The sequence below is a fragment of the Babylonia areolata genome, chromosome 25 (genome assembly GCF_041734735.1).
Source record: "Babylonia areolata isolate BAREFJ2019XMU chromosome 25, ASM4173473v1, whole genome shotgun sequence".
In the NCBI taxonomy this organism is placed as follows: Eukaryota; Metazoa; Mollusca; class Gastropoda; order Neogastropoda; family Buccinidae; genus Babylonia; species Babylonia areolata.
The window spans coordinates 14715266-14734905 of NC_134900.1; the positions used below are offsets into that span (position 1 = coordinate 14715266).

Genomic DNA, 19640 nt, shown 5'->3' on the forward strand with positions numbered 1-19640 from the left:
ACCCACATGCATATTCACACACACACACACACACACACACACACACTCACTCACTCACTCATGCACATGGATGGTCATATGTTCGAATTAATTACTTAGTATTATGCATGAGTAATAGGGAATATGTTGTATTAATGTTGTGGGTGTGAATGTATGAGTGTTTATGTGTTTATGAATATGTACTTATTTGCTTGTTATTTCCCCTTATTTTTCGTTTTACTTTTCTTTTTCTTTTTCTTTTCTTCGTCGTCTACTAAAATAAGCTGAATAATCCCCCTTGGCACTAGAGCTGTAAAACGCTATTTGCCAATAAAAAATTTGTCATTGTCATTTTCATTGTCACTCATGCACACACACACACACACACACACACACAAATGCACACACACACACACACACACAAATGCACACACACACACATACACACAGAGTCACATACACACACACACTCTCTCTCTCTCTCTCTCTCTCTCTCTCTCACACACACACACACACTCTTTCTCTCTCTCTCTCTCACACACACACACACACACACACACACACACACACACACACACACACTTTGACAACTTACTCCACATCAGTTTGTATTCTTTTTTTTGTTGTTGTTGTTGTTTTGTTTGTTGCATGTGTCTAATGATGAATTTCCATACATGTATACAGATAACAAACAAGTTTTGAGTCTTTTTGTTTTGTTTTCTTCCCCTCCCCCCTCCTCCCCCCCCCCCCCTCCCTTTGCGCAGGTTGCGAGTTTTTCAGCAAATGGAAAGACAGCTGCTATGACAGCGAGAACGTCCACTATGACTGGGCTCAGGTAAGTAAGTGCTGGGGGTTTATCCTACGGTTTGCCTGAATCTTTCATTCTTGCCCCTGTGCCAAGGGGGGGGGGGTGGGTAACATGTACTTGTTTCTCACTCCACAGTTTCTGTGATGGGGGTGGCAAACAGTCCACAATGGTTTAACATTTGAAATTTCAGTCACTGGGTTTGATCCTGGGGTGGGTTAGAAGAATAGCATAGAATAGAACAGAATAGAATAGAATTTGTCTTATTACCAAGTGTACCGGGGTCACAAGGAATATTGGGGGGGGGGGGGGGGGGGGGGGGGATAGTACATAACAAAGTACGAACATAAATCGAAAATCATACGCAAACACAGATACAGTAGAAATTAGGATACATACAAGTGCATATCACTATAAAAACTTGTGCATACTCACACATGCACGCACTGCGTGCACACACACACACACACACACACACACACACACACACACAAACACTCTCTCTCTCTCTCTCTCACACACACACACACACACACGTTTGAACAGAAGCTGCATATTACATGTGGATGGGGCTGATGACTAGATCTTCAGGTAGATGGTTGTTGATTGCACAATTCTAGTTTGATTCAGTTGCATGAGCAAACTTAGAGACACTAATAAGTTTGCTTATCGTTAAGAATGTTCCTAACTCTACGGTAAATGGTAAATTCTCTTATATATACTTAGGAACATTTTTAACTCTAAGCAAACTTTGAACTGCAGAGATTGATCTCGACTCAGGCAACCCAGCCCTGGTGTCATGTGTCATGTGTGTGTGTGTGTGATGATATGTGATGGAGTGATGGCCTAGAGGTAACGCGTCCGCCTAGGAAGCGAGAGAATCTGAGGGCGCTGGTTCGAATCACGGCTCAGCCGCCGATATTTTCTCCCCCTCCACTAGACCTTGAGTGGTGGTCTGGACCCTAGTCATTCAGATGAGACGATAAACCAAGGTCCCGTGTGCAGCATGCACTTAGCGCACGTAAAAGAACCCACGGCAACAAAAGGGTTGTTCCTGGCAAAATTCTGTAGAAAAATCCACTTTGACAGGAAAAAACAAATAAAACTGCACGCAGGAAAAAAATACAAAAAAACGGGTGGCGCTGTAGTGTAGCGACGCGCTCTCCCTGGGGAGAGCAGCCCGAATTTCACACAGAGAAATCTGTTGTGATAAAAAGGAATACAAAATACAAAATATGGATACTTATATAGCTGCCTGTACTCCGTCCGAGGCCAAGCTCTAAGCGATTTACAAACACGGAGGAGTCATTTGCACAACAGGCTGCCTACCTGGGTAGAGCCGACTGAGAGGGCTGCTTTTGGGGGGCCCATCGTTTGTTTTCTGTGTCGTTCAGTCAGGTTTTCCAGTCACGCACACTCACACTATGCAGTGTGTGTGTGTGTGTGTGTGTGTGTGTGTGTGTGAGCGATGTAAATGTGAGTGTGGTTATTTGTTTTATGTGTTACTGGTGTTTGTGTGATTGATGTTTTGTGTGAGTGATGTATGTTATTGATGTGTGTTTGTGTGTGTGTGTATGTGTGTGTGTGTAGGGGTGTGGTGTGTGTAGGGTGTGTGTGTGTGTGTGTGTGCGTGCATTGGAAATGTGTGTAGAAGTGTGTTTAGGTGTGTGTGTGTTTTTCAGAGAGAGGCTCACAGAGACAAAGAGAGAGAGAGTGCACAAGTATAGTGTGTGTGTGTGTGTTACTGGTATGTGTGTGTGTGTATGTGCTTGCATGCGTGTGTGTGTGTGTGTGTTACTGATGTGTGTGTGTGTGTGTGTGTGTGCATTGGGAATGTGTGTAGAGGTGTGTTTAGGTGTGTTTAGGTGTATGTGTGTTTTTCAGAGAGAAGCTCACAGAGACAAAGAGAGAGAGAGAGTGCACAAGTATAGTGTGTGTGTGTGTGGGTGTGTGTGTTACTGGTATGTGTGTGTGTGTGTGTATGTGCTTGCATGCGTGTGTGTGTGTGTTACTGATGTGTGTGTGTGTGTGTGTGTGTGCTTGCATGCGTGTGTGTGTTCATTTATTTATTTATAGTCTGTTCATCTAAGATGATGATGATGATGTGTGTGTGTGTGTGTGTGTGTGTGTGTGTTACTGATGTGTGTGTTATTGACGTGTGTGTCAGGGTTTGAAGTTATTGACGTGTGTGTCAGGGTTTGAAGTTATTGACGTGTGTGTCAGGGTTTGAAGTTATTGACGTGTGTGTCAGGGTTTGAAGTTATTGACGTGTGTGTCAGGGTTTGAACACAGCTCCCCTGGATCTGCAGAGCGACCCCATTCTGACCTCCATGTCACTGGACTGGAACATGTACAAGGTAATCACAGGGCTCAGCGCCTTGGGCGATCAGTTGGGCAGTTAGATCGCTTTTAAGGGTCAGTCAGAATCGTGATGACATGCGTTGCAGTGGCCAGTTTTGTGGGGTTGTCTTCTTAAAGTGTGGTATTGGGAAGGGATAATGTGTCTGATTTCGTGTGCCTTTTAAAAACATGTATTTCTGAATCTTTTTCTGCAAGTTTGTATCGATTATTTTTGGGGGGTTTGTCATGTTTTTTTTTTTTTTTCCAAAGAATGCTATTTTCCAAAGATTAGAGATCGGGTTACCAGGTTGCAGAAGTGCGGTCTAGTAACGACGCAGGTTTAGATTTGTACAAGGTAATCGCAGGGCTCAGCGCCTTTGGCGATCAGCAGTTAGGCAGTTAGATTGCTTTTAAGGTCAGTCAGAATTGTGATGATATGTGTTGCAGTGGCCAGTTTTGTGGGGTTGTCTTCTTAAAGTGTGGTCAGTATTGGGAAGGGATAATGTGTCTGATTTCGTGTGCCTTTTAAAAATATGTATTTCTGAATGGTTTTCTGCAAGTTTGTATTGATTATTTTGGGGGGTAGGGGAGGGGAGGTGGGGGGGTTTGTTGTGGCTGGGTTTTTTGGGGGTTTTTTCTTCTTTTTTTTCAAAGAATGTTATTTTCCAAAGCTGAGAAATCGGGTTGCCAGGTTGCAGAAGTGCGGTCTAGTAACAACGCAGGTTTAGAATTGTGGGAGGAAAAAAAATAAAAGAACTGGAAAAATGCAGATACAGACTCTGTGGCAATAATAAGTTGATAGACAGTGGTGGCAGAGTGAAAGTTGATGGTGGGGATTATGATGATGATGATGTCTGTGACCAACTCAAGGCCTGACTAAGCGCGTTGGGTTACGGCTGCTGGTCAGGCCTCTGCTTGGCAGATGTGGTGTAGCGTATATGGATTTGTCCGAACGTAGTGACACCTCCTTGAGCTACTGAAACTGAAACTGTGACCAACAGCACACTGAGATGGGCAGTCGTGACAAGTGAAAAAAAAAAAGATAAACAGTGACTTCTGGACTTAGTAAAACGAAGTAAAAAAAAAAAAAAAAAAAAAAAAAAAAAAAAAAAAAAAAAATATATATATATATATATATATATATATATATATATATATATATATATATTATATCAACACAACAAACTTTCCTTTATCATATATCTATTATCCTCTTGAATAAAGAATTTTATCTTGTAATCTCTGTCTCTTTCTCATACACATCTAATGCAGTAAATACATTCCACATTTGAATCTGATTTTGTTACAGAACCTCACACACACACACACACACACACACACACACACACACACACACACACATAGACACACACAGATACACACATGTGAACACAACAAACAACTCTTTCATTTAATAAATATTTATGTATCCTCATGTATGACCTGTTGTTTGAGGGACGTGGTGGCGGTCTCCACTCTGAGAGGGACGCTCACTCAGTCTGGCTCCGCGACTAAGCCATTATTGTCATTAGTAGGGGGCTTAGTAGGTGGTGTCCTAAGTACGTTAGAACAGGCAACACTGAACACCACCGAAGTGACTCAGCAGCAGTGCAGGGTCTCCTCTGGTGTGTGGCCTCTTGGCGACCTAACATCGATGGTTCCCTGTGGACTGCCGACACTGGAACTGTGACGGACGAACCCAGGTGTGGCCGTGTATGGGGGAATCTAAATGAGCGGCGTGGGAGTAATGCCACTGAAACGGTGCAGATGGTGGGGCTGCAAAAAAAAAAAAACAAAAACAAAAAAAAAAAGTAGAGAATAATATCATCAGGTTGGTGAGCTGGAGTGTGATTATCCAGGTCGATGAATTGAACTCGCCTCCAGCAGAACTACTACTGTTGCCTGCTAACACTTCTCTGCTTTTGAGAAAGAGTCCTCGACTCGAAACGTCTCATCATCATCTTAAGTTACACTGATCTTCTTCTTCTTCTTCTTCTGCGTTCGCTTCTATGTACACGAGTGGGCTTTTACGTGTATGACCATTTTTACCCCGCCATGTAGGCAGCCATACTCCGTTTTCGGGGGTGTGCATGCTGGGTATGTTCTTGTTTCCATAACCCACCGAACGCTGACATGGATTATAGGATCTTTAACGTGCGTATTTGATCTTATGCTTGCGTATACACACGAAGGGGGTTCAGGCACTAGCAGGTCTGCACATATGTTGACCTGGGGGATCGTAAAAATCTCCACCCTTTACCCACCAGGCGCTGTCACCGTGATTCGAACCCGGGACCCTCAGATCGACAGTCCAACGCTTTAACCACTTGGCTATTGCGCCCGTCGTTACATTGATCAAATGCCATTCATTTATTTTATTTTATTTTATTTATTTATTTTTTTTAATTCCATCTTTTGGTTTACAATTTTTTTTTTGTAGTGACATGAGACATCTCAGTAATGAATCTATAACACATTATTACACCTTCATTCTGAGGTAATGTGGAAAGATGGATTTTTCTTTCGCTGTTGGACGCATACTTACGCCATTTATTGTTATTATCCTTTTAGTTTAGTCCTGGGCAAACTTCTCACCTGCCTGGCCTTATTAGTTTCAGTTTCAGTAGCTCAAGGAGGCGTCACTGCGTTCGGACAAATCCATATACGCTACACCACATCTGCCAAGCAGATGCCTGACCAGCAGCTTATTAACGTGGTTGGAACTAACGTGGAGAGCGTTGTGTTGTTTCTGTGGTCAGGACTGGGACCTGGTGAAGCTGACCCAGAACTACCTGCTGGCCTTGATTCACCTGCTGGATAAAGGTACGCAGGTGACACACACACGCTGTCTTGACTAGTCAAGGTGACAGGTGTGTGTGTGTGTGTGTGTGCGACACAGGAATGAAGGTAGGCAGCGTCAGTTCAGGTGCACGTCATGATTAAAAGGTGTGCTGAGCCATGGATTAAGGTGTTACATGGATAAAGGTAAGTGACAACGTAGTAGATGACAGTACGTGACAACATAGATGAAAGTGACATGGGTAAAGGTAATGTGATGTAGACAAAGGTGTACGACTGTACGTTATAGAAGATCCGTGACATGCAGGTAACGTGACATGAATAGAGGTATGCGGCATCAATATACACCACGAATAAATGTGTGGAACATAGAATAAACAAAGTTATGTTACATAGGTAATGGTAAGTGACATGGATAACTCGGTATGTGATGCAGGCGAAGGTATGCAACATAAAGATATGTGACATAAAGGTAACTTGACGTGAATAAAAGTATGCGACATAGAGGTACGCAACATAATAGAGGCATGCCACATAAAGGTATCGCAACATGAATAAAGCTGTGTGACAGAAAGGTATGCAACGTGAGTAAAGGACATAAATGGACATAAGGGGACAACATTTTGAACGTCAGGATTTTAAGAAGGGAGCACATTATACACATCAATGTATGTGTGTGCTCAGATGTAAGTACAGAGTTTGAGAACACGTACATGAAAAGAACAAGACTTTGAAAACAGACATGCGTTCATTATCAGTGGACACACACACACACACACACACACACACACACACACAGAGTCACATCTCACCCCCCCCCCCCCCCCCCACACACACACACACACACCCTCCTTTTATTTTTTGCTTGCTTTAAATCACAGCAAAAAGACACAAAACTGAAAACCTCACACATCCAACAGAGTCCCACAAAGCCGTGATTTCTCTTCCCCCTGGCAGGGTCGTCAGGCCTGTTGGTGCACTGTATATCTGGGTCACACAAAGCCGTGATTTCTCTTCCCCTGGCAGGGTCGTCAGGCCTGTTGGTGCACTGTATATCTGGGTCACACAAAGCAGCGATTTCTCTTCCTCTTACAGGGTCGTCAGGCCTGTTGGTGCACTGTATATCTGGGTCACACAAAGCCGTGATTTCTCTTCCCCCTGGCAGGGTCGTCAGGCCTGTTGGTGCACTGTATATCTGGGTCACACAAAGCCGTGATTTCTCTTCCTCTTACAGGGTCTTCGGGCCTGTTGGTGCACTGTATATCTAGGTCACACAAAGCGGTGATTTCTCTTCCCCTGGCAGGGTCATGTTGGTGCAGTGTATATCTGGGTCACACGAAGCAGTGATTTCTCTTCCTCTTACAGGGTCTTGGGGCCTGTTGGTGCACTGTATATCTGGGTCACACAAAGCCGTGATTTCTCTTCCCCTGGCAGGGTCATGTTGGTGCACTGTATATCTGGGTCACACAAAGCCGTGATTTCTCTTCCCCTGGCAGGGTCGTCAGGCCTGTTGGTGCACTGTATATCTGGGTCACACAAAGCCGTGATTTCTCTTCCTCTTGGCAGGGTCGTCAGGCCTGTTGGTGCACTGTATATCTGGGTCACACAAAGCTGTGATTTCTCTTCCTCTTGGCAGGGTCGTCAGGCCTGTTGGTGCACTGTATATCCGGGTGGGACCGCACCCCTCTCTTCGTCTCCCTCCTGCGCCTGACCCTGTGGGCCGACGGAGCCATACACAAGTCTCTACCTCCCTCGGACATCCTCTACCTCACGCTGGCCTACGACTGGTACCTCTTTGGGTGAGTCGTTGCTGACGGTTCTGTGTGTAGGTGAAAAAGTTGGTGTGAGATTGTAGTTCACTTATCTCTCCAACTCTTATCGTATTTTTGTTTTCTTTTTTTTCTTAAGATTTGTCAGTGTATTCGCTATGCTTTAAAAAAAAAAGAAAAAAAAAAATGAGATATTGACTGAAAATAGCGCTGTTACATTGGTAGGTTTTTACAAAGTTAAATCAGGGTCTACACTGTTCACAGAGGAAGATAACTGGGTATTCCAAATAATGAGAGAATATCACTTAAATGTAACTTCAGAGAACATGGAGACAAGTACATCATATTAAAAAAAAGAAAAAGATTTATTGAATTTCAGAAGTTAAATTTTTTATTTTATGAATACCGTATTGGATGTCTGGATGAAATTTTTTCTGTAGCTGTTCAAATATTCTAAAAAAAAACTCCACACTTTTGTTGAACACCAATGATAAACCTTGCTCGTGAAATAAAAAGCTTTCGCACACACACACACACACACACACAGAGTTATGAAAGAGCATTACCCATTGTGTTGCAGTCACGGGTTACCAGACAGGATCGGCAAAGGGCAAGAAGTAAGTTATTGTTATTATTATTATCATTATTGTTATGAAATCATGATGATGATGATGATGGTGATTATTATTATGGAAAATGGTGACGCATTATATTGAAGTTCAGAGAAATATGATGGCAATATTATGCAGTACACAGTACACAGAACAATACAAAGACAAATACATCACAATACAGCAAAGTAAAGCACAGTGCCGTACAGTTCAATAAGTACATTACTATACAGTGAAGTGCAGTGCAGTACAGAGAACAGTAGAATACGATACAGTACATTGCAGAGCAGTACATGGCACGATACAATATATGACACAGAACAATTCATTTAAAAACATCATAGTACACAGCACAATACAGTAGATTGGAATACGGTATAAAACAGGACAGCACAGCACAGTACAGTACAATACATTGCGATTCTACACAACGCAATACCATGAAACACAAACTGACACACACACTCACACATACACACACACATGCACATGTACACACACACATGTGCTCACACGTACACACACACACACACACACACATGTACACACACACATATACACACACATGTGTACACGTACACACATATCCACACACACACACACACACACACGTGTACATCTACACACACACACACACACGTACACACACACACATACACACACACACACACACACACACACATACGTGTGTACATGCACACGCACACTCTCACACATGCACACACACAGACACACACAGACACACACACACACACACACACACACACACACACACACACACGTACACACACACACAGAGACCAGCAGAACAGTAAGTTTTACACTGATTTGTCTCCAGATCATGTACTTCTGCTTCAAAATGCTGCAGTATATCAGTGGTCAACAGTTCTCCGTCAGCCCCCAAAGGTAAGATCAGAAATCAGCTCCATCAAAAAGTGAAAGTAGAGTGTTACCATAATCACAGTTACGTATGCTCAGGAAAATGATTATGTAAGCGAATGAAAGAAAATATCTGCAGGAAAAGTGTGTGCTTGATTGCATATGTGTGTGTGCTTGCTTGCATATGTGTGTGTGTGTGTGTGTGTACACTTTTTTTTTCTTTTTTTTCATGAATATTTATGAGAAGAATCTGTTTCCTGAAATGCTTATCTAGCGTGAATATCTTTTGTTCTGAATAATGTGAAGTTCATGAATTGATAATCATGATAATGATGTTGACAACAGGGCTTAATTTTGCCGTGGTGCCTTTTTATTAGCAGAGGGAAAGACCAGGGTTCTGAATATACTTGGAGCTGTCAACTTTAAGAAATGAGAAGTTGAAGGGATGAAGAAAAATAGTTATTTTAAACATGGCAAGCTCTATGTCTGGTGTGAGCTTCAGTCTGTGTGATCTTCATTATTGACTCACTTGTGTAAACAAAGTGAGTCTATGTTTTAACCCGGTGTTCGGTTGTCTGTGTGTGTGTGTGTGTGTGTGTCCGTGTGTCTTTGTGTCTGTGTGTCCGTGGTAAACTTTAACATTGACATTTTCTCAGCAAATACTTTGTCAGTTGACACCAAATTTGGCATAAAAATAGGAAAAATTCAGTTCTTTCCAGTCATCTTGTTTAAAACAATATTGCACCTCTGGGATGGGCACAAAAAAAAAAAAAAGAGCCTAATTATATGCAAACTGCATTTACTGTTGTATTTATATTTTTTGTATTCTCTAAACTTGGCACTTTGACCTCTTATTCTGACACAACATCAAGAGGAGTCATTATTATCATTTTTGTTCAAACAGGAACTTCTTTTTGCCAAGCATGGAATGTTTATTTATTTTGCAAATGTTTTGGTGCAGATAGTAAAAAAGGGAAACTACTCTGTAATTAATGCTAGGGGACTTAATTTATCACAAGTGAGTCTTGAAGGCCTTGCCTCTCTTGTTATTTTTATTATCATTGTTGTTTATTACTATTATAATTTCTTATCATTGTTATTGTTTTTCTGATTGTTATCATCATCATTATTATTATTACTATTACCGTTATGACTATTATCTTTCTTATTTCTGTTATTATTATTATTATCAGTAGTATTGTTAGTATTATTGATATCATTATAAGTGGCATTTTTATTTTTGTTATTAGTAGTATTATTAGTATCATTATCATTATTATATTATCGTTGTTATCATTATTAATATAAGTATGACGAAATATGTATGCTCTTGATGGTTGCTTTGCGGGGAATGAACAGTGACAGTAAGCCGAGCGCTGTACAGTACAGATGTTGTGGAGGTGCATGACCCGTACAAAATAAAATGTGGTGTACGTGTTCAGCAGCGAAGGACAGTCCCAGCCGCCCACAAACCCACAGTGCACTGCCCCCAACACCTGTGAATGCAAACACCCGTCGTCAGCATCGTCCAAAGGTGATGTTGCACTGCTGTGTGATTAGACTTTTTTTTTCTTTTTTTTTTTTTTCCCTCAAGGCCTGACTAAGCACGTTGGGTTACGCTGCTGGTCAGGCATCTGCTTGGCGGATGTGGTGTAGCGTATATGGATTTGTCCGAACGCAGTGACGCCTCCTTGAGCTACTGAAACTGAAACTGAAACTAGACAGCTTCCATCTTTGATCCGTGTTGTGTTTTTTTTTGACTGCTTTTCTTCAGACTTGATCATTTTTTTTTTTTTTTTTATATTTCTTTTGATCACAACAGATTTCTCTGTGTGAAATTCGGGCTGCTCTCCCCAGGGAGAGTGCGTCGCTACACTATAGCGCCACCCATTTTTTTATATTTTTTCCTGCGTGCAGTTTTATTTGTTTTTCCTATCGAAGTGGATTTTTCGACAGAATTTTGCCAGGAACAACCCTTTTGTTGCCATGGGTTCTTTTACGTGCGCTAAATGCATGCTGCACACGGGACCTCGGTTTATCGTCTCATCCGAATGACTAGCGTCCAGACCACCACTCAAGGTCTAGTGGAGGGGGAGAAAATATCAGCGCCTGAGCCGTGATTCGAGCCAGTGCGCTCAGATTCTCTCGCTTCCTAGGCAGACGCCTTACCTCTAGGCCATCACTCCCCTATCTTCTTTCTGGGATCAAAACCTGTGTCCTTGGTACAGTGGGGGTTCTGAGGACAGGTATTTGTGTGTGTGTGTGGGTGGGTGGGTGTGGGTGTGTGTGGAGGGGGTGGGGAGGTGTTTGTGTTAGGGAGGGTGGGGGGGGGGGGATTTGTGTGTGTGTGTGTGTATCTGTGTGTGTGTGTGTGTATGTGTGTGTGTGTATTCGTGTGTGTGTGTGTATTCATGTGTGTGTGTGTGTGTACGCATTTATTATGTGTGTGTGTGTGTGTATGTATACGTGCATGCGCATGTCTGTACATTCATGTGTGTGTGTGTATACGTGTGTATTCATGTGTGTGTGTGTGTGTATGCATTCATTGTGTGTGTGTGTGTGCGTGTGTGTATGCATGCGCATGTCTGTACATTCATGTGTGTGTGTACAGGTAAGGAGGGTCTGCGTCACCAGGGCAGCAACGTCAGCCTCCTGAGCAACACCAGTTTCGGAAGTGATGGAGTTCCCTTCGTCATGGACACCACACAGGACGAGGACTCCGTGCCCCCCCTGTGAGTCTCCAGTGGGCCGGGGACACATGGTTAATTTTTTTTCAACACACACACACACACACACACACACACACACACACACACACACACAGCATGAATACTAACAGCATCAATACTAGCAGTGGGGACACATAGTTGACTTTTCTTCAACACACACACACATAGCAAGAACATAAACAGCATCAATACTAGCAGTGGGGCACATGGTTAACTTTTTCTTCAACACACACACACACACACACACACACACACACACACAGCAAGAGCACTAACAGCATGAATACTAGCAGTGGGGACACATGGTTAACTTTCCTTCAACATACACACACACATAGCAAGAACACTAACAGCATGAATACTAGCAGTTGGGGACACTGTTAGCTTTTCTTGCACACATGTGTGGTATAATGCTTTGTTATACATGTACTGTTTCATGTGGGGCGCTTAGAGCCCATCTGTGGGGAGTTTGTGTCATATAAGGACAATATTATTGTTATTATTATTATTATTATTAATACTAGCAGTGGGGACTCAGTTAACTTTTCTTCAACACACATTGCAAGAATACTAGCAGTGGGGACACAGTTAACTTTTCAACACACGTTACAAGAATACTTGCAGTGGGCAACTCACTACTACATCACTGGCTGTGATAATGCTCACAGCAGGCGATCAGTCAGTCGATCATTATTCTGGGGGTGATAAAAAGCATCGAAGAAGATTTTGTTTCTCATGAAATTTCCCCCCTAAAATGACGCATGATGGAGAAACTAGCTTTGAGCGTCAGCAGCGGTGAACAAAAAGAAATCATTAAAATGATGGAATAAAAAAAAAAGCTGGAAACCGGGTGTCCTGAGGCAGTTTCTGTGCTGTGGCTACAAGATGGAGTCTCCCGTTGGACCGACGGATGAGTAGGCAGGCAGGCAGGCTTATCTGTCGGTGTGTGTGTGTGGCTGCAGTGTTAACGATAAACACATAGTGGCAAGGAGGGATGTGTTGACTGCTGGGATGAACGTTGTTTGTTGTGAAACATCAGTCGCCCCCCTCCCCCCTCTCACACCCCCTCCCACCCTCCCCAACACCCCAACATGTATATTTCCCATCTGCGCAGAGGGTGGGACGTGACCCCGTCCCCTCAGAGGTCGCGACACGGCAGCGGCAACTCCAGCGAGGGTCAGCGCAGTCGGCGCAGCAGCGGTGGGGGTCGCGGCCCCTGGAACGTGGACTGCACAGCACACCGCGACTCTCCCTCCGCCTTCAGGGACGTCTCCCCTGCCCACTGCCGGAGACAGGTTGGCCTTGTGTTCTTCCTCTTTTTCTTCTTCTTTTTCTTCGTTTGTGGGCTGCAACTCCCACGTTCTCTCGTATGTACACGAGTGGGATTTTACGTGTATGACCGTTTTTACCCCGCCATGTAGGCAGCCATGCTCCGTTTTTTGGGGTTAGTTTCAGTTTCAGTTTCAGTAGCTCAAGGAGGCGTCACTGCGTTCGGACAAATCCATATACGCTACACCACATCTGCCAAGCAGATGCCTGACCAGCAGCGTAACCCAACGCGCTTAGTCAGTCCTTGAGAAAAAAAAAAAAAAAAAAAAAAAATATATATATATAGATAAGCTTACATAAATAAATAAATAAATAAATAAATAATCATAATAAAAAAAAAGGTAGTAGTAATGAAATTAAAATAATAATAATCATAATAATAATAATAAATAAATAATTAAATAAATAAGACAACAATGATGATAAATAAGCAAATAAATGTAAAACATGAAGACACACATTCACACATACACCCACACATGCATAACAGATATGCACCAAACATTTGGGGGTAGGCGTGTATTGTATTTGTATGGTATTATATTGTATCGTATATTGTGTCATATCTTTATCCATTATAGAGAAGCACAAGCAATCCTGAAGAGTCCAGTACAGACAGTCAATGGAGAAACGTTAAACACCAAGCTGGATCGGAGGAGGATGCTCTCTGGACTTTAAACAGAGCACAGCAAGCAGTCCTCATCTGACTTTCTTTCTTTCTTTCTTTCTTTCTTTTGCGTTCGTGGGCTGCAACTCCCACGTTCACTCGTATATACGCGAGTGGGCTTTTATGTGTATGACCGTTTTTAACCCGCCATGTAGGCAGCCATACTCCGCTTTCGGGGGTGTGCATGCTGGGTGTGTTCTTGTTTCCATAACCCACCGAATGCTGACATGGATTACAGGATCTTTAACGTGCGTATTTGATCTTCTGCTTGCATATACACACAAAGGGGGTTCAGGCACTAGCAGGTCTGCACATATGTTGACCTGGGAGATTGGAAAAATCTCCACCCTTTACCCACCAGGCGCCGTCACTGTGATTCGAACCCAGGACCCTCAGATTGACAGTCCAACACTTTAACCACTCGGCTATTGCGGCCGTCGCTCAGTGCACCAAAACGTTGGGCAGAACTGAAGCAAGTGCTACGGTGTCTGTGAACCTGTGCCTGCACTGGGCATTCCTCAGCAGGGGACAGTAGTCTCAGTCTGTGGCGACTGGGAAAGGAGCCCCTACAATGTCCCAGTTCTCAGTCAGACGAGTTAGACGGGCGCAACAGCTGAATGGCTCTCCCTGGGGAGAGCAGCCTGAATTTCACACAGAGAAATGTGTTGTGATAAAAAGAAATACAAATACAAATTATTACCATGTTCATTATATTACTATAATGAATAACGTCTGTGGTGCAGAGGAGTCAGAGCCCCGACACGGGGGGTGGGCGGGAGAGCCACGGGGGGACCCTGACGGCCACCGACCAGCCGCTGTGCGCGTCCATGGTCTCCAACCACTACTCCTCCTCCAGCCCCGTCAACATCGCGCAGCGCCGACCCCCAGCCCCAGACCACAACACCCCCCCCTTCACCCCTACGCCCAGTTTTGGCAGGTATGAGATTTAAAAGATTTTTTTTTTTTTTTTTTTTTCGAAAGAAAGATGATTTGTGTGTGTGTGTGGGGTGGGGGTGAGGGTGGGGGGCAGGGTTGTGTTTGTTAATGCCATTTTTGTTTCCTGTACTCTCCTGTTCTTACCCCTCACTATGTGTCTGAGTGTTTGAAAGTTCTGTTAGCACCCCTACACACACGCACACATGCACACACACACACGCGCACACACACATGCACACACACACACACACACACGTCTAATATCACTGATAGTGAAAAGACGCTAAACTAAAGAACGAACGAACACACACACACGCACACACACACAACACACACACACACGCACGCACACACTCACACACACACACATGCACACATGCACACACACACACAAACACACTGCCACATCCCCTTCCTTCCTCATCTACAGTCAGTGCTATCTGTATCTGTTTTTTTGTAAAGCACTTAGAGTTTGGTCTCTGACTGAATACAGGCATTGTTTGAATATCAATAATACAGGCATTATTTGAATATCAATAATACAGGCATTATATGAATATCAATAATACAGGCGTTATATGAATATAAAAAATACAGGCATTATATGAATATCAATAATACAGGCATTATTTATTTTTTTTTTTTTTTTAACTTTTAAAAATTTTTCCAAAAACATGTATACAATACAGAGAATAGTATGAACCAAACAATATACAACGAACAGTAGAATCTTCCACTACAGAGAGATAGATAAGACAAAATAAAACAAAACAGGCTACAGCAAGGCAAAACAAATCTGTAACAACAACATCAACAGCAATAACAACAACAACAAACAAACAAACAAACAAACAAAAAAAGAAAAAAAAAAAGGAAGATTTGTCCAATCATTCAATCAATCAATGCTTACACCTTAATGATTGTAGTAATCATGGTGATTTAAGATGACATTAATAGTAAATAGCCTGGACCAGTTGTGACATAGCAACAGGCATTATTTGAATATCAATAATACAGGCATATCAGTAATACAGGCATTATATGAATATCAATAAATATCAATAATACAGGCATTATATGAATATCAGTAATACAGGCATTATTTGAATATCGATAATACAGGCATTATATGAATATCAATAATACAGGCATTATTTGAGTATCAAGAATACTGTTAAAACACACACACACACACACACACACAAAATCCGTACAAATTCTTTGGATTCTAGTTAAGTTCACTTCTTTAAACAGTTTAGCACAGTATCTCTTTGTCTGTGTCTGTATGAAATTTCTGTTGCCCCCTCGGCCCCCCCCCCCCCCCCCCCGCCCCCCCCCTCATCTGTAGCCAGTGTTTGTCGGTGCTTTCTTTTGTAATTTTTTTTTTTTTTATCAATGTGTTTTGGCATTGTCAGACTGAAGAAGTTTATGGTTCAGTGTGTGTGTGTGTGTGTGTGTGTGTGTGTGTGTGTGTGTGTGTGTGTGTGTTGTGATTCAGATTGTATCCTCCACACCCCAAAAGGGGCGAAAGGATTACAAATGATTTTCGGCCCATAAGGTGCCACCTTTTTCAGCCTAAAAGGCACTACATTTTTACTCAAATCTTTGAGTTTTTGAATCTGTGTGTGTGTGTGTGTGTGTGAGTGTGTGTGTGTGAGAGAGAGTTGTGAGTGTGTGTGTGTGTGTGTGTGAGAGAGAGAGAGAGTGTGTGTGTGTGTGTGTGTGTGTGTGTTATTGACTGATGTACGTCATGGAGTGTTATGTGTGTCGTGTGTTGTTTTCCAGCTGGGTGGACGTGGGAATGCCTCAGATGACACCCCCACAGATGATCACCCCTCCGAAAAATCCCCGGGAATATGGGGCCCAGTCCAGCGTTAATTCGTAAGTACTGACCCTGTTTTGTCTGGTTCAGTTTGTGTGTGTGTGAGTGTATGTGTGTGTGCACGTGTACATGCATGTGTGTGTCTGTCTGTGTGCATGTGTGTGCGCATGTGTGGAGTGATGGCCTAGAGGTAATGCATCCACCTAGGAAGTAAGAGATTCTGAGTGCGCTGGTTCGAATCACGGCTCAGCCGCCGATATTTTCTCCCCCTCCACTAGACTTTGAGTGGTGGTCTGGACGCTAGTCATTTGGATGAGACGATGAACCGAGGTCGCATGTGCAGCATGCACTTAGCACATGTAGAAGAACCCACAGCAACAAAAGGGATGTTCCTGGCAAAATTCTGCAGAAAAAATCCACTTTGATAGAAAAACAAAACAAAAACAAACAAACAAACACAAAAAAACACACCAAAGAACTGCATACAGGGGGAAAAAAAAAAGGGTGTCGCTGTAGTGTAGTGATGCGCTCTCCCTGGGGAGAGCAGCCTGAATTTCACACAGAGAAATCTGTTGTGATAAAAAGAAATGCAAAATACAGAAAAATGTGTCAAGTCTGCACACGCTTATGTGTGTTTTTGTTGTTGTTGTTTTTGTTGTGTGTGTGTGTACGTGTGTGTGTGTGTGTGTGTGTGTGTTAGAAAGTCTTGAACATTTTTTTTCTTTTTTTGGACTTGATAATTGGAGATTCTCACAGTGTGTGGTGCATTCTTTTTCTTGAAAAAGGATGTGAGAGGTCAGTGTTAGACACATGTTGTGGATTGATGTGCACGGTTATGACTGTGCTTGTGCCATAGATTTTCTTTCCCAGTTTTTACTTCTTTTTTTTAAATATTTTTTTTTAGCACCTTCAGACTTGATATTGATGATGTTTCAGCCCAGATATAGCCCTGTGCAGTAGTAGACTGGGCGATGAGCAAGAATGATAAGGATAATAGTTATACTTAGACACACACACACATGCACACACACACACACACACACACACACACACACACCTCCTCCACCATACAGACACAAACACACACACTGTTGTTGTTCTCCATCAATTTAAACCAAATGAAACCCTGAAATAGCCCACTTTAAACACCCTGCAAAATGTTTAAAAAACACACACACACAAACAAACAAACAAACAAAAGCACACACTCAACTGCATAATTTTGAGCACCTATAAAACACGTTTGGATACACTGCTGGTCGACCAACTGCTCAGCAGATGTGGTGTACCGCATATGGATTTGCCCCAACACAGTGACGTCTCTCCTTGAGTAGCTGAACACAGCAAAACTTAACTGAGCTGAACCGAACCGAACCGGCAAGCGAGGGACTAGGGCTCTGCCGGTCGGGGCTTGACCCCTTGGAGGCCGCTTCGGTAGCCGGAAAGGCCTGGTCCTGATGCCTGAAACAGATGATGGCTCCCCCTCCCCCCTGGGCCCGCCATTTTTCTACCCCCTCCACCACCCCATCACCCCCTTTTTAGGCCCTAGGAAGGTGGGGGTTTTTTTTTGTTTTTTTTTCTCTCCAAGCTGCTGCGCTCCTCCCCATTATGGTGTCGGAATGGTCAATGTGATGACCCGTGGACATCTAACAGGAAGAAGAAGAATTGAACTGAACTGAGCTGAACAGAGCACCTTGACCTTGACCTTGCAGGTGCTGTGAAGCCAGCGACCTGAACGCCATGACGACGAGGAGTCGGAGGCTGTACGCTGTGGCTCAGATGTTTGAAGACGCCTACCTCAGAGCGGTTCTCTCCAAACCCATCAACAGCTCGGGAACGTTGTCGTCGCTCATCGGAAACGTCGCCGAGAAGATGGGCCTGCGGTCTGGCCCTCGGTGGTAGTAGGGTCGAGGCTGCTTTTTTTTTGTTTTTTTTTTTTTTGTTTTTTTTAGGTGGGGGTGGTGGGGTTGGTGGGTGGATTCTTGGCGGTTGATGCAACAGCTCGTGATTTTGTGTGTGTGGGGGGGGGGCGAGATTGTGTATGCGTGTTGTGTTGTGGGGGGCGGAGGTGTTGTAGTGGTGTGAGGAGGCTGGGAATGTGTGTGTGCTGACTTTTTCTCCTCTGTGTGTGTGTGTGTGTGTTGTTCAAGTGTGCATATCTTGGTGGTGTGTACTGTGTGCAGCTGGAATTGTATGTATGTACTTGTGTGTGTGTGTGTGTGTGTGTGTGTGTGTGTGTGTGTGTAGGCACTTCCACTAATGTGAGCATACATGTGTGTTTAGGAGCATGATTATAATACATGTATTATGCTTGTGATAAAGTTTGAGTGTGTATTTCTGTACAAGAGTGAGAAAAGGGTGACAAAATTATGCTTGTGATAAAGTATGAGTGTGTATTTCTGTACGAGAGTGAGAAAAGGGTGACAAAATTATGCTTGTGATAAAGTATGAGTGTGTATTTCTGTACGAGAGTGAGAAAAGGGTGAGAAGAAGAAGGAGGAGAAAGAGAAAGAGAGACAGAGAGAGAGAGTATGTTGAATAAATAAAAAAAAAAAAAAAAGAAAAGAAAAAAGAAAACGAGACAAAATTGCTGGCAGTAACACACCAAGACAGTCCAAAGTCCACCAAGGGGATTCTTCACGTCGTACACAGCAGTCAACACCACAAGATTATACTTACTCGTTATTGTGCACTGGTTATGTACATCACACTGGTTCACGTTCTTCGAGAATGCCAGAGCACCAGCGCTCGTCTTCATCACCGTAATCGTTCTGAATATTGCACGGCTCCAAGGTCTGACAAGTGTGTTGGGTTCATGAGAAGTTCAGGAATCTGCTGCATTTTAATTTTTTTTTTTTTTATCATGTTCTTTTTAGAATTATTTTAGCAGATGTGATGTAGTTTATACAAATCAGTTTGAATGCTTCGACACATCCTTGACGCTGGAAACTTCTGTACGCATATTACCAGTTTTA

General features: G+C 43.1%; 1 protein-coding gene across 2 annotated transcripts in view; it reads left to right on the plus strand.

The window, feature by feature from the left end:
* Positions 1-18597, plus strand: part of LOC143299756 (phosphatidylinositol-3,5-bisphosphate 3-phosphatase MTMR14-like) — a 45060-nt gene extending 26463 nt beyond the window's left edge. The window contains exons 9-20 of one of the 2 annotated variants that reach the window (XM_076613145.1): positions 744-814; positions 3064-3141; positions 5884-5947; positions 7560-7722; positions 8273-8309; positions 9142-9209; positions 10625-10716; positions 11794-11914; positions 13026-13206; positions 14651-14844; positions 16629-16724; positions 18378-18597. In XM_076613145.1, coding sequence (XP_076469260.1) covers positions 744-814; positions 3064-3141; positions 5884-5947; positions 7560-7722; positions 8273-8309; positions 9142-9209; positions 10625-10716; positions 11794-11914; positions 13026-13206; positions 14651-14844; positions 16629-16724; positions 18378-18567 — 1355 coding nt within the window. In that variant the 3' untranslated portion in view covers positions 18568-18597. The remainder of the gene's footprint in view (positions 1-743; positions 815-3063; positions 3142-5883; positions 5948-7559; positions 7723-8272; positions 8310-9141; positions 9210-10624; positions 10717-11793; positions 11915-13025; positions 13207-14650; positions 14845-16628; positions 16725-18377) is intronic. The other variant, XM_076613146.1, reaches the window with a different exon arrangement.
* Positions 18598-19640: the final 1043 nt, after the last annotated feature.